General features: G+C 42.6%; 2 protein-coding genes across 2 annotated transcripts in view; one reads left to right on the forward strand and one right to left on the reverse strand.

The window, feature by feature from the left end:
* RBKS (ribokinase) overlaps positions 1 to 611 on the reverse strand; it is a 90,168-nt gene extending 89,557 nt beyond the window's left edge. The window contains exon 1 of the mRNA XM_038751500.1: positions 523 to 611. Within this exon, the coding sequence (XP_038607428.1) occupies positions 523 to 587 (65 nt within the window). The 5' untranslated portion in view covers positions 588 to 611. The remainder of the gene's footprint in view (positions 1 to 522) is intronic.
* A 6,617-nt stretch (positions 612 to 7,228) lies between these two features.
* Positions 7,229 to 16,293, forward strand: part of BABAM2 (BRISC and BRCA1 A complex member 2) — a 359,856-nt gene continuing 350,791 nt past the window's right edge. Inside the window, exon 1 of the mRNA XM_038751295.1 lies at positions 7,229 to 7,284. The gene's annotated coding sequence lies outside the window, so the exon portion shown is untranslated. The remainder of the gene's footprint in view (positions 7,285 to 16,293) is intronic.

Consider the following 16,293-nt stretch of genomic DNA (forward strand, 5'->3'; position numbering starts at 1 on the left):
TAACCTCCCCAGCGCTCAGAGCAGTGCTTTGCACATAGTAAGTGCTTAATAAATGCCATCACTATTATTAACAGTGCCTGGCACATAGTAAGCGCTTAATAAATGCCCTTGTTGTTATTATTAACAGTGCTTGGCACATAGGGGAAGCAGCGTGGCTCAGCGGAAAGAGCCCGGGCTTTGGAGTCAGAGGTCACGGGTTCAAATCCCGGCTCCGCCGCTTGTCAGCTGGGTGACTTGGGCAAGTCACTTCACTTCTCTGGGCCTCAGTTCCCTCACCTGTAAAATGGGGGTTAAGACTGTGACCACCCCTGTGGGACAACCTGATCACCTTGTAACCTCCCCAGCGCTCAGAGCAGTGCTTGGCACATAGTAAGCGCTTAATAAATGCCATTATTATTATAGTAAGCGCTTAGCAAATGCCAATTATTCTTTTTAATAATAATAATAATAATAATAGTAATAATAATAATAATAAATAGGAGTGACTGCACGAAGGCCGGGGCAGGTTGAGGCCCTACTAACCTGACCAGGTCCGTCATGCAAGAGCCCACCACGACCACCGGGCCTGCCGCTGCTGCCCCGGCCATGGTGGGAGGGCCGAGCCGCTGTACTGAACGCCCCTTGCTCGTTGCTAAGGCCGCAGCTCCTCCCTCCCACCCTAGCAACCAGGGCCTTCCGCCTCCCCGGGGGAGGCGTCCCTCCAATAGCCTGACGGATCTTCCGCCTCCAATAAGAATAATAATAATGAGGATGGTATTTATTAAGCGCTTACTATGTGCCAAGCACTGTTAATAGTAATAATAATAATAATAATAATAGTATTAAGCGCTTACTATGTGCCAAGCACTGTTAATAATAATAATAATAATAATAATAATAACGGTATTAAGCGCTTATGTGTCAAGCACTGTTAATAATAATAATAATAATAATGACGGCATTTATTAAGCGCTTACTATGTGCCAAGCACTGTTAATAATAATAATAATAATAATGACGGCATTTATTAAGCGCTTACTATGTGCCAAGCACTGTTAATAGTAATAATAATAATAATAATAGTATTTATTAAGCGCTTACTATGTGCCAAGCACTGTTAATAATAATAATAATAATAATAACGGTATTAAGCGCTTATGTGTCAAGCACTGTTAATAATAATAATGATAATAATGACGGCATTTATTAAGCGCTTACTATGTGCCAAGCACTGTTAATAATAATAATAATAATAATGACGGCATTTATTAAGCGCTTACTATGTGCCAAGCACTGTTAATAGTAATAATAATAATAATAATAGTATTTATTAAGCGCTTACTATGTGCCAAGCACTGTTAATAATAATAATAATAATAATAATAACGGTATTAAGCGCTTATGTGTCAAGCACTGTTAATAGTAATAATAATAATAATGACGGCATTTATTAAGCGCTTACTATGTGCCAAGCACTGATAATAATAATAATGATAATAATGACGGCATTTATTAAGCGCTTACTATGTGCCAAGCACTGTTAATAATAATAATAATAATAATAATAATAATGACGGTATTAAGCGCTTACTGTGTGTCAAGCACTGTTAATAATAATAATAATAATAGTATTAAGCGCTTACTATGTGCCAAGCACTGTTAATAATAATAATAATAATAATGACGGCATTTATTAAGCGCTTACTATGTGCCAAGCACTGTTAATAATAATAATAATGACGGCATTTATTAAGCGCTTACTATGTGCCAAACTGTTAATAATAATAATAATAATAATAATGACGGCATTTATTAAGCGCTTACTATGTGCCAAGCACTGTTAATAATAATAATAATAATAGTATTAAGCGCTTACTATGTGCCAAGCACTGTTAATAATAATAATAATAATGACGGCATTTATTAAGCGCTTACTATGTGCCAAGCACTGTTAATAATAATAATAATGACGGCATTTATTAAGCGCTTACTATGTGCCAAACTGTTAATAATAATAATAATAATGACGGCATTTATTAAGCGCTTACTATGTGCCAAGCACTGTTAATAATAATAATAATAATGACGGCATTTATTAAGCACTTACTATGTGCCAAGCACTGTTAATAATAATAATAATAATGACGGCATTTATTAAGCGCTTACTATGTGCCAAGCACTGTTAATAATAATAATAATAATAATGGCATTTATTAAGTGCTTACTATGTGCCAAGCACTGTTAATAATAACAATAATAATGACGGCATTTATTAAGCGCTTACTATGTGCCAAGCACTGTTAATAATAATAATAATAATAATAATAATGACGGCATTTATTAAGCGCTTACTATGTGCCAAGCACTGTTAATAATAATAATAACAATAACGGCATTTATTAAGCGCTTACTATGTGCCAAGCACTGTTAATAATAATAATAATAATGGCATTTATTAAGCGCTTACTATGTGCCAAGCACTGTTAATAATAATAATAATAATAATGACGGTATTAAGCGCTTACTGTGTGTCAAGCACTGTTAATAGTAATAATAATAATGACGGAATTTATTAAGCACTTACTATGTGCCAAGCACTGTTAATAATAATAATAATAGTATTTATTAAGTGCTTACTATGTGCCAAGCACTGTTAATAATAATAATAATAATAACGGCATTTATTAAGCGCTTACTATGTGCCAAGCACTGTTAATAATAATAATAATGGCATTTATTAAGCGCTTACTATGTGCCAAGCACTGTTAATAATAATAATGACGGCATTTATTAAGCGCTTACTATGTGCCAAGCACTGTTCTAAGCGCTGGGGGAGATACAAGTTTGTCAGGTTGTCCCACGTGGGGCTCACAGTCTTTAATCCCCATTTTACAGATGAGGGAAGTGAGGCCCAGAGAAGTTAAGTGACTTGCCCCCAAATACAAACACAACAAATTATACAAATACAAACAAATACACAGCGCTCCAATCCCATTTTGCATTTTTTTCCCCCTCCCTCAAATGAGTGATTTTTCCAGTCCAGGGCCTCCCTGGCATTTTGGGAAGCCGGGAGCGCTTAGAACAGTGCTTTGCACATGATATGTTGCCAACTTGTACTTCCCAAGCGCTTAGTACAGTGCCCTGCACCCAGTAAACGCTCAATAAATACGATTGAATGAATGACTAGTAAGCGCTTAACAAATGCTGTCATTATTAGAGAAGCAGCGTGGCTCAGTGGCTTCAGACAACAAAACAAAATAAATATGTATAAATAAATAGAGTAATAAATACGTACAAACATATATAGATAGTCATCCATTTAATCGTATTTATTGAGCGCTTACTGGGTGCAGAGCACTGTACTAAGCGCTTGGGAAGTACAGGTTGGCAACATAGAGAGACGGTCCCTACCCAACAGCGGGCTCACAGTCTAGAAGGGGGAGACAGACAACAAAACAAAACATTAACAAAATAAAATAAATAGAATAAATATATACAAATAAAATAAATGGAGTGATCATCATCATCATCAATCGTATTTATTGAGCGCTTACTATGTGCAGAGCACTGTACTAAGCGCTTGGGAAGTACAAATTGGCAACATATAGAGACAGTCCCTACCCAACAGTGGGTTCACAGTCTAGAAGGGGGAGACAGAAAACAAAACCAAACATATTAATAAAATAAAATAAATAGAATAGATATGTACAAGTAAAATAGAGTAATAAATATGTACAAACAGATATGAATATATACAGGTGCTGTGGGGAGGGGAAGGGAGTAAGGCGGTAAGGTGACTGGCTTGAGAGTCAGAGGTCGTGGGTTCAAATCCCAACTCCTCCACTGGTCTGCTGTGTGACTTTGGGCAAGTCACTTCACTTCCCTGGGCCTCAGTTCCCTCATCTGTAAAATGGGGATGAAGACTGTGAGCCCCCCCTTGGGACAGCCTGATCACCTTGTAACCTCCCCAGCACTTAGAACAGTGTTTTGCACATAGTAAGCTTTTAATAAATGCTATTATTGTTATTATTAATAATGATGGCATTTGTTAATCGCTGATTATATGCCAAGCTCAGTAAAATACGACTGAATGAATACCCCAGCGCTGAGCACAGTGCTTGGCACAGAGTAAGCACTTAACAAATGCCATCACGATCACTATTATTATGGGGGACGAGGTCTTCAAAGCCCTTCTAGACTGTGAGCCCACTGTTGGGTAGGGACCGTCTCTATATGTTGCCAACTTGGACTTCCCAAGCGCTTAGTACAGTGCTCTGAACACAGTAAGCGCTCAATAAATACGACTGAATGAACACTGAGAGCTCACCTCCTCCAGACTGAGCCCTTTTTCCCTCTCCTCCTCCCAATCTCCCCCGCCCTACAGCACTTGTGTGTATATATATTTGTACAGATTTATTACTCTATTTTACTTGTACACATTTACCATTTTATTTATGTAGTTAATGATGTGCGTAGAGCGATAATTCTGTTTATTCTGATGACAGAATTCTTACCTCCTTCCCCTCCCCACAGCACCTGTATATATATATATATATGTTTGTACGTATTTATTACTCTATTTTATTTGTACATATCTATTCTATTTATTTTATTTTGTTGGTATGGTTGGTTTTGTTGTCTGTCTCCCCCTTCTAGACTGTGAACCCACTGTTGGGTAGGGACCGTGTCTAGATGTTGCCAACTCGTACTTCCCAAGCGCTTAGTACAGTGCTCTGCACACAGTAAGCGCTCAATAAATAAATCAATCGTATTTACTGAGCGCTTACTGTGTGCAGAGCACTAAGGAATATGTATGTTTGTACATATTTATTACTCTACTTATTTAACTTGTACATATTTATTCTATTGATTTTATTTTGTTAATGTTTTGTTTTGTTGTCTGTCTCCCCCTTCTAGACTTGTGAGCCTGCTGTTGGATAGGGACTGTCTCTAGATGTTGCCAACTTGGACTTCCCAAGCGCTTAGTACAGTGCTCTGCACACAGTAAGCGCTCAATAAATACGATTGATTGATTGACCGCCTCTATATGTTGCCAACTTGTACTTCCCAAGTGCTTAGTACAGTGCTCTGCACACAGTAAGCGCTCAATAAATACGATTGAATGAATGAATGAATGAATGAGAGCCCGCTGTTGGGTAGGGACCGTCTCTACATGTTGCCAACTTGGGCTTCCCAAGCGCTTAGTCCAGTGCTCTGCACACAGTAAGCGCTCAATAAATACGATTGAATGAATGAATATGTATGTTTGTACATATTTATTACTCTACTTATTTGACTTGTACATATTTATTCTTTTGATTTTATTTTGTTAATGTTTTGTTTTGTTGTCTGTCTCCCCCTTCTAGACTGTGAGCCTGCTGTTGGATAGGGACTGTCTCTAGATGTTGCCAACTTGGACTTCCCAAGCGCTTAGTACAGTGCTCTGCACACAGTAAGCGCTCAATAAATACGATTGATTGATTGACCGCCTCTATATGTTGCCAACTTGTACTTCCCAAGTGCTTAGTACAGTGCTCTGCACACAGTAAGCGCTCAATAAATACGATTGAATGAATGAATGAATGAATGAGAGCCTGCTGTTGGGTAGGGACCGTCTCTACAGGTTGCCAACTTGGGCTTCCCAAGCGCTTAGTCCAGTGCTCTGCACACAGTAAGCGCTCAATAAATACGATTGAATGAATGAATATGTATGTTTGTACATATTTATTACTCTACTTATTTGACTTGTACATATTTATTCTATTGATTTTATTTGGTTAATGTTTTGTTTTGTTGTCTGTCTCCCCCTTCTAGACTGTGAGCCTGCTGTTGGGTAGGGACCGTCTCTAGATGCTGCCAACTTGGACTTCCCAGGCGCTTAGTACAGTGCTCTGCACACAGTAAGCGCTCAATAAATACGATTGATTGATTGATTGACTGTCTCTAGATGTTGCCAACTTGTACTTCCCAAGTGCTTAGTACAGTGCTCTGCACACAGTAAGTGCTCAATGAATACGATTGAATGAATGAATGAGAGAGCCCACTGTTGGGTGGGGACCGTCTCTAGATGTTGCCAACTTGTACTTCCCAAGCGCCTAGTACAGTGCTCTGCACACAGTAAGCGCTCAATAAATACGATTGAATGAATGAAAGCCTGCTGTTGGGTAGGGACCGTCTGTAGATGTTGCCAACTTGGGCTTCCCAAGCACTTAGTACAGTGCTCTGCACACAGTAAGCGCTCAATAAATACGATTGAATGAATATGTGTTTGTACATATTTATTACTCTACTTATTTTACTTGTACACATTTATTCTATTGATTTTATTTTGTTAATGGTTTGTTTTGTTGTCTGTCTCCCCCTTCTAGACTGTGAGCCTGCTGTTGGGTAGGGACCGTCTCTAGATGTTGCCAACTTGGGCTTCCCAAGCACTTAGTACAGTGCTCTGCACACAGTAGGCGCTCAATAAATACGATTGAATGAATGAATGAATGAGAGCCCGCTGTTGGGTAGGGACCGTCTCTAGATGTTGCCAACTTGGACTTCCCAAGCGCTTAGTCCAGTGCTCTGCACACAGTAAGCGCTCAATAAATACGATTGAATGAATAAATATGTATGTTTGTACATATTTATTACTCTACTTATTTGACTTGTACATATTCTACTGATTTTATTTTGTTAATGTTTTGTTGTCTGTCTCCCCCTTCTAGACTGTGAGCCTGCTGTTGGGTAGGGACTGTCTCTATCTGTTGCCAACTTGGACTTCCCAGGCGCTTAGTCCAGTGCTCTGCACACAGTAAGCGCTCAATAAATACAATTGATGGATTGACTCTATATGTTGCCAACTTGTACTTCCCAAGCGCTTAGTACAGTGCTCTGCACACAGTAGGCGCTCAATAAATACGATTGAATGAATGAATATGTATGTTTGTACATATTTATTACTCTACTTATTTGACTTGTACATATTTTATTTTGTTAATGTTTTGTTGTCTGTCTCCCCCTTCTAGACTGTGAGCCTGCTGTGGGGTAGGGACAGTCTCTCTATGTTGCCCACTTGGACTTCCCAAGCGCTTAGTACAGTGCTCTGCACACAGTAGGCGCTCAATAAATATGACTGAATGAATGAATGAATGAATGGAGACCGTCAGGCGCCCCAAGGAGCAGCTGTGGCTGGCGCATGCGCGCGCGGGCTCCGGGAGGGGGCGGCGTGCGTGCGCGTGCACGCGGCTTGGGGCGCGTACGTGCGTGTGCGTGCGTTTTGGGGCGTCGGGGGCGCGTCCTGTCGCCGTCGGGCTAGTCCAGGTACTCGCCGCGGGGCTAGTGCGGGCCGGGGGGCGCGGACAGCAAGGAGAATAAAAGCGGGAATTAGGATCCAGCGGGAAATAGGGATGGGGGGCGGGGGGACCTTTCCCAAACCCCTCCTAAAAGCGGGCTCCCCCCCCGCCCAAGCCCCGTTGGTTCAGCCCACTTCCGGGATGCGAAGGGCGGGGAAGCCCCGTTGGTTCAGCCCACTTCCGGGATGGGGGAGCCCCGTTGGTTCAGCCCACTTCCGGGAGGGAGGGGGGGCAAATCGAGGCGGGCTGCGGGGCTCGGTAGGCCGCGGGCCCTCGGGCGGCCCATCGCGGGGGCGGGCGCGGGTTCTGGCGGACCCGCGGCCTCCCCGGCCCCCCGCCGGATGGGGATGGAGGGGTGATGGCGCCGTCGGCGGGGTTTTTCCGTCCCGATGGCGCCCGATGGCGCCCGCCTCGGCGAGGAGTTGGCCCCCGGGCCCCGCCCTCCTTGCGCCGTGACGTCACACGGCGACGCTGCGGGAATCTCGCCGTTCCGTGACGTGGCGCAACATCCGGGCAACATTCGTTCAGTCATTCATTCATTCAATCGTATTTATTGAGCGCTTACTGTGTGCAGAGCACTGTACTAAGCGCCTGGGAAGCCCAAGTTGGCAACATCTAGAGACAGTCCCTACCCAACAGCGGGCTCACATTCATTCATTCATTCAATCGTATTTATTGAACGCTTCCTGTGTGCAGAGCACTGTACTAAGCGCCTGGGAAGTACAAGTTGGCAACATATAGAGATGGTCCCTACCCAACAGTGGGCTCACATTCATTCGTTCAATTGTATTTATTGAGCGCTTACTGTGTGTAGAGCACTGTACTAAGCGCCTGGGAAGCCCAAGTTGGCAACATCTAGAGACGGTCCCTACCCAACAGTGGGCTCACATTCATTTATTCATTCAATCGTATTTATTGAGCGCTTACTGTGTGCAGAGGACTGTACTAAGCAACTGGGAAGTCCAAGTTGGCAACATCTAGAGACGGTCCCTACCCAACAGTGGGCTCACATTCATTCATTCATTCAATCGTATGTATTGAGCGTTTACTGTGTGCAGAGCACTGTACTAAGCGCTTGGGAAGCCCAAGTTGGCAACATCTAGAGACGGTCCCTACCCAACAGTGGGCTCACATTCATTCAATCGTATTTATTGAGCGCTTACTGTGTGCAGAGCACTGTACTAAGCGCCTGGGAAGTAAAAGTTGGCAACATCTAGAGATGGTCCCTACCCAACAGTGGGCTCACATTCATTCATTCATTCATTCAATCATATTTATTGAGCACTTACTGTGTGCAGAGGACTGTACTAAGCGCCTGGGAAGCCCAAGTTGGCAACATCTAGAGACGGTCCCTACCCAACAGTGGGCTCACATTCATTCATTCATTCAATCGTATTTATTGAGCGCTTACTGTGTGCAGAGCACTGTACTAAGCGCCTGGGAAGTACAAGTTGGCAACATATAGAGATGGTCCGTACCCAACAGTGGGCTCACATTCATTCATTCATTCAATCGTATTTATTGAGCGCTTACTGTGTGCGGAGCACTGGACTAAGCACTTGGGAAGTCCAAGTTGGCAACATATAGACGGTCAATCAATCAATCATATTTATTGAGCGCTTACTGTGTGCAGAGCACTGGACTAAGCACTTGGGAAGTCCAAGTTGGCAACATATAGAGACGGTCAATCAATCAATCGTATTTATTGAGCATTTACTGTGTGCAGAGCATCATCAATCGTATTTATTGAGCGCTTACTATGTGCAGAGCACTGTACTACGCGCTTGGGAAGTCCAAGTTGGCAACATATAGAGACAATCAATCAATCAATCGTATTTATTGAGTGCTTACTGTGTGTAGACCACTGTACTAGGTGCTTGGGAAGTCCAAGTTGGCAACATATAGAGACGGTCCCTACCCAACAGCAGGCTCACAGTCTAGAAGGGGAGACGGAGAAAAAAATAAAATAAATAGAATAAATATATACAAATAAAATAAATAGAGTAATAAATCCATACAAACATATATACATATTCATTCACTCATTCAATCATATTTATTGAGTGCTTACTGTGTGCAGAGCACTGGACTAAGCGCTTGGGAAATCCAAGTTGGCCACATAGACGGTCCCTACCCAACAGTGGGCTCACAGTCTAGAAGGGGGAGACAGAGAACAAAACAAAACATATTAACAAAATAAAATAAGTAGAATAAATATGTACAAATAGAATAAATATGTACAAATACGATCGATTGACATATTGGGCTGGGCCTACTTTGCTATGTAGCTTGGATTCAGAAACTAATCAATTACACTTCTATGCTGTTTCGGCATCAAGCACACGGGGCGATTTAAATGAATAAAGCTAATAATTTCTGTTTGCCTTTAAAAAGTGTTTATAGGATTCTTTTATTTTAATGAAACTTTCAGGCTAAGTAGGCAGTTCCTTCGCCAGTACGTTTAAGGGGTGAAATAATTGTGAGTTTCATCAATCCGATGAAAAAGAAAATGAAGTTATTGGTAAGCCCAAATCAGGAGAGTGGAAGACTGTGTATTAGGAGCCCTTTGTCTTTCGTTTGGACAGTGTACACAAAATAAAGAAATCATCTTCATCGTCATCATCAATCGTATTTATTGAGTATCTTGAAGTGTCCAACCTTTTCAAGTCTGCTCTTCTTTGAAATTAGAAGGAAAAAATGGTGAAACATGTAGAGGAGAGAATTCAGCTCCACATGAGAAAACGTGTTTGTGTAATCATAATAATAATGGTATTTGTTAAGCAGCGGAGCCTAGCAGGTAGAACACAGGCCTAGAGAAGAAGGACCTGGGTTCTAATCCTGCGGTGCCACTGTCATTCATTCATTCAATCGTATTTATTGAGCGCTTACTGTGTGCAGAGCACTGGACTAAGCGCTTGGGAAGTCCAAGTTGGCAACATAGAGAGACGGTCCCTACCCAACAGTGGGCTCACAGTCTAGAAGGGGGCTCACACTCGTCTGCCGTGCCTTGAGCAAGTGACTTCACTTTTGTGTGCCTCAGTCCCCTCATCTGCAAAATGGGAGTGAAGACTTTGAGTCCCATACGGGACATGGGCTGCATCCAACCCGATTAGCTTGGCTCAGTGGAAAGAGCCCGGGCTTTGGAATCAGAGGTCATGGGTTCGAATCCCGGCTCCGCCAATTGTCAGCTGTGTGACTTTGGGCAAGTCACTTCTCTGGGCCTCAGTTCCCTCATCTGTAAAATGGGGATTAAGATTGTGTGCCCCACGTGGGACAACCTGATCGCCTTGTATGCCCCAGCGCTTAGAACAGTGCTCTGCATGTAGTCAGCGCTTAATAAATGCCATCATTATTACTATTATTTTTACCCTGTACCCAGTAAGCGCTCAGTAAGCGCTTAACAAATACCGTCATTATTATTATTATTACACCAGAACTTAGTTCAGTGCCTGGCATATACAAAGCATTTAACAAATACCGTTTTGTTTTTTTTTTTTAAAAAGGTGAAACTGTTTAGAAAGGAGGTAACTAAGTCCCACATGAGAGATCGTGTTTATACAAACACGCTCTAGACTGTGAGCCCACTGTTGGGTAGGGGCCGTCTCTATATGTTGCCAACTTGTACTTCCCAAGCGCTTAGTACAATCAATCAATCAAGCAATCGTATTTATTGAGCGCTTACTGTGTGCAGAGCACTGTACTAAGAGCTTGGGAAGTACAAGTTGGCAACATATAGAGACAGTCCCTACCCAACAATCAATCGTATTTATTGAGCGCTTACTGTGTGCAGAGCACTGTACTAAGCGCTTGGGAAGTACAAGTTGGCAACATATAGAGACAGTCCCTACCCAACAATCAATCGTATTTGAGCGCTTACTGTGTGCAGAGCACTGTACTAAGCGATTGGGAAGTACAAGTTGGCAACATATAGAGACAGTCCCTACCCAACAGTGGGCTCACAGTCTAGTGTTCTGCACACAGTAAGCGCTCAATAAATACGATTGAATGAATGAATGAATATATTGGTGATGATAATGGAATCGGTTCAGCACTCGGAGAAAGATTGTATAAGAAATAAGTGAAGTTTAAAAATAAATAAATGCTTGACACTCATACCATCGAAAGACCTCAGCAGCTGTGCTGTAAGGAGCCAAGGGCGAAGAATTAATTAATCAATCATACTTATTGAGCGCTTACTGTGTGCAGAGCACTGGACTAAGCGCTTGGGATGTACAAGTTGGCAACATCTAGAGACGGTCCCGACCCAACAGCGGGCTCACAGTCTAGAAGGGGGAGACAGAGAACAAAACCAAACATACTAACAAAATAAAATAAATAGAATAGATATGTACAAGTAAAGAAAAAGATCTCATTACCGGGGAGGGAACTCTCCCGCTGCTCTTTCCCACCGCAGAACTCCTTTTAAGTAGGAGTCCATAGACTGTGAGCCCATTGTTGGGTTGGGAATGTCTCTATTTGTTGCTGAATATGTATATATGTTTGTACATATTTATTACTCTATTTATGTATTTTATTTGTACATATCTATTCTATTGATTTTATTTTGTTAGTATGTTTGGTTTTGTTCTCTGTCTCCCCCTTTTAGACTGTGAGCCCGCTGTTGGGTAGGGACTGTCTCTATATGTTGCCAACTTGGACTTCCCAAGCGCTTAGTACAGTGCTCTGCACATAGTAAGCGCTCAATAAATACGATTGATGATTGATGCTGATGATGCATTGTACTTTTCCAAGCGCTCAGTCGAGTGCTCTGCACCCAGTAAGCACCCAATCAATACGATTGAACGAATGATCAATTGTATTATTCTCTCCCAACCACCCCGTACGGTGCTCCGCCCACCGTAAGTGCTCAATAAATGCCGTGAGGGATTGATTTGGGAATGACGGATTTGCAGTGGCATCTCGCTGGCCCAGGGGAACTTCCTTTGGGCGATCCAGTGTCCCCCTCTCCGGCTGTTTTTCCAGTAAGAGTCTTCTCTTTGAAAGCTCCCTAAGGCCTTTTCCCAGAATAATGGTAAATGAGTTCAGAGGGATCCTTGTTTCAACATTTATCGTAGATGATGCTTAGAGCTTCCCCGGGGAATAATATATATATATTTTTTTTGGTGGACTGTATGAAAAATTTCCCTTGTCCCATGCCAGAATAGGGGACATTGCTTGCATCATTTACTAGATATTATTTGCCTCTGATTAGGGATTTTTACTCAGGGAATGATAAATGGGGATGGGGCACATCACTAGAGAAGCAGCGCGGCTCAGTGGGAAAGAGCCCGGGCTTTGGAGTCAGAGGTCATGGGTTCAAATCCCGGCTCTGCCAATTGTCAGCTGTGTGACTTTGGGCAAGTCACATCAATCAATCAATCATATTTATTGAGCGCTTACTAAGCTCTTGGGAAGTACAAGTTGGCAACATATAGAGACAGTCCCTACCCAACAGTGGGCTCACAGTCTAGAAGAGTGGGCTCATGGTCTCTGGGCCTCAGTTCCCTCATCTGGAAAATGGGGATGAAGACTGTGAGCCCCCCGTGGGACAACCTGATCACCTTGTAACCTCCCCAGCGCCTAGAACAGTGCTTTGCACATAATAAGCGCTTAATAAATGCCGTCATTGTTATTATTACTATTATTTAAATTGAGTTCATTCTAAAAGTAGCAGCCTTTCTTGTAAGGATTCGTATGGTCTCAGTTACCTCATCTGGAAAATGGGGATGAAGACTGTGAGCCCCCCGTGGGACAACCTGATCACCTTGTGACCTCCCCAGCACTTAGAACAGTGCTTTGCACATAGTAAGCGCTTAATAAATTCCGTCATCAATATTACTATTATTTAAATTGAGTTCATTCTAAAAGTAGCAGCCTTTCTTGCAAGGATTTGTATGGTCTCAGTTACCTCATCTGTAAAATGGGGATGAAGACTGCGAGCCCCCTGTGGGACAACCTGATCACCTTGTGACCTCCCCAGCGCTTAGAACAGTGCTTTGCACATAGTACGTGCTTAATAAATGCCATCATCGTTATTATGACTATTATTTAAATTGAGTTCATTCTAAAAGTAGCAGCCTTTCTTGTAAGGATTCATATGGTCTCAGTTCCCTCATCTGTAAAATGGGGATGAAGACTGTGAGCCCCCCGTGGGACAACCTGATCACCTTGTAACCTCCCCAGCGCTTAGAACAGTGCTTTGCACATAGGAAGCGCTTAATAAATGCCGTCATCGTTATTATTACCATTATTTAAATTGAGCTCATTCTAAAAGTCGCAGCTTTTCTTGTAAGGATTCGTATGGTCTCTTTTTCCCCAAAGCTCTTAAGGATTCCAACGTTCTCTTTCTTTCCCCAAGCACTTAATGTATTTTAAACAGTCATTTTGGAGTCGCAAGGAGTTATCGGTATCTAAAAATGAACCATCTAGTTGACATTACTCGGGCTAGTAGCAGAGGTCAAAAGAATATCGTCTGCGGGTGAACTTAATTTTTCCACAGAATTCCAATATATAGATTTGTCCTTTATATTTGAAGAAGAAGACGCCACTGACATCGAAGTTCTCCTCTTCCCTTAAAAATCTCTTTGTTACTCAGTATAGTTGTAGTAGTTTTTACAATTTATCTGGGTGTACCCGTGTCTGGTTTTCTGTGGTCCCTGGATGTGAACTGTAGGTAATAATAGTAATAATAATAATGATATTTGTTTAGCGCTTACTATGTGCAAAGCACTGTTCTAAGCGCTCGGAGGATACAAGGTGATCGGGTTGTCCCTCGTGGAGCTCACAGTCTTAATCCCCATCTTTCAGATGAGGTAACGGAGGCACAGAGAAGTTAAGTGGCCTGCCCAAGGTCACACAGCTGACAAGTGACTGAGCCGGGATTCGAACCCATGACGTCCGAATCCCAAGCCCGGCCTCTTTCCACTGAGCCACGCTGCTTCTCGAGGTAGTGGCTTGTAATGTGGGCTGCAGATGTGTGAAAGGGAAGTTTCCGCCAATTGTCAGCTGTGTGACTCTGGGCAAGGCACTTCACTTTCTGGGCCTCAGTTACCTCATCTGTAAAATGGGGATTAAGACTGTGAGCCCCAAGTGGGACAACCTCATCACCTTGTATCCTCCCCAGCGCTTAGAACAGTGCTTTGCACATAGTAAGCTCTTAACAAATGTCATTATTATTATTATTATTATTATTATAAAGGGAAGAGAAGACCAGGACTGGCCTAGTAGAATAATAATAATAATAATAATGGCATTTATTAAGCGCTTACTATGTGCAAAGCACTGTTCTAAGCGCTGGGAGGTTACAAGGTGATCAGGTTGTCCCACAGGGGGCTCACGGTCTTAATCCCCATTTTACAGATGAGGTAACTGAGGCACAGAGAAGTGAAATGACTTGCCCAAAGTCACACAAAATGATGATGATGGCATTTATTAAGCGCTTACTATGTGCAAAGCACTGTTCTAAGCGCTGGGGTAGATACAAGGTAATCACGTGGGGCTCACAGACTTAATCCCCATTTTCCAGATGAGGGAACTGAGGCCCAGAGAAGTGAAGTGACTTGCCCAAAGTTACACAGCTGACAAGCGGCGGAGCCGGGATCTGAACCCATGACCTCTGACTCCAAAGCCCGGGCTCTTTCCACTGAGCCACGCTGCTTCTCTAGTAGAAGGAGTATGGGCCCGGGATGTGGGTTCTAATCCGGGCTCTGCTCCTTGCCTGCCGTGAAGTCAGCTCAGTTCACGGACCCTCAGTTTCCTCATCTGTAAAATGGGGGTTCAGCTGCTGGTCTCCCTCGCTAGACCGAGCCTCAGGTGGGGCAGGGACTGCGCCTGACCTGATTAGCCCGTATCATCATCAATCGCATTTATTGAGCGCTTACTGTGCGCAGAGCACTGTACTAAGCGCTTGGGAAGTACAAATTGGCAACATACAATCTGCCCCAGCGATTAATACAGTACCTGGCACATAGTAAGCAGTAAACGGATATTAGTTATTACGGTGTTCTTAAGAACTGGGGAATAGGGAAAGGCCCCCTTGGGTGGATGTCGCTATCCGGCCTCGGGTAGGAGGAATATGTGGATGATATTATCACTCATGAAAGATAAACACCTGCACTGCGCTAGACGATAAGCTCTATGTGGGCCGGGACATTGTCTACCCACTCCGTACTCTCCCAAGTGCTAAGTACAGTGCTCTGCAAACGGTAAGCGCTCAATAAATACGACTGAATGAATGAATGAGTACCATTGAAGAGGGTGGAGGCCTATTTTCGGGGCTGCCAAAATAGTTTGGGGAAAGTCAGGATCCCAGGCGTAACAGTAATTGCTCAGATCGGTGCCCGGCACATAGTAAGCGCTTAATACCAGTATTATTAGACCATTTCATTAGTCCTTGCCTGATTTTGACGTTTTGAAATGATTAATATGGAATAAAGAGGCACATAGTAAGCGCCTAATACCAGTATTATTATACCATTTCATTAGTCCTTGCCTGATTTTGACGTTTTGAAATGATTAATATGGAATAAAGAGGCACATAGTAAGCGCTTAATACCAGTATTATTACACCATTTCATTAGTCCTTGCCTGATTTTGACGTTTTGAAATGATTAGTATGGAATAAAGAGGCACATAGTAAGTGCTTAATACCAGTATTATTAGACCATTTCATTAGTCCTTGCCTGATTTTGACGTTTTGAAATGATTAGTATGGAATAAAGAGGCACATAGTGAGCGCTTAATACCAGTATTATTATACCATTTCATTAGTCCTTGCCTGACTTTGACGTTTTGAAATGATTAATATGGAATAAAGAGGCACATAGTAAGCGCTTAATACCAGTATTAGTATACCATTTCATTAGTCCTTGCCTGATTTTGACGTTTTGAAATGATTAATATGGAATAAACAGGCACATAGTAAGCGCTTAATACCAGTATTATTACACCATTTCATTAGTCCTTGCCTGATTTTGAC

This window comes from Tachyglossus aculeatus, chromosome 9, assembly GCF_015852505.1.
Source record: "Tachyglossus aculeatus isolate mTacAcu1 chromosome 9, mTacAcu1.pri, whole genome shotgun sequence".
Classification (NCBI taxonomy): Eukaryota; Metazoa; Chordata; class Mammalia; order Monotremata; family Tachyglossidae; genus Tachyglossus; species Tachyglossus aculeatus.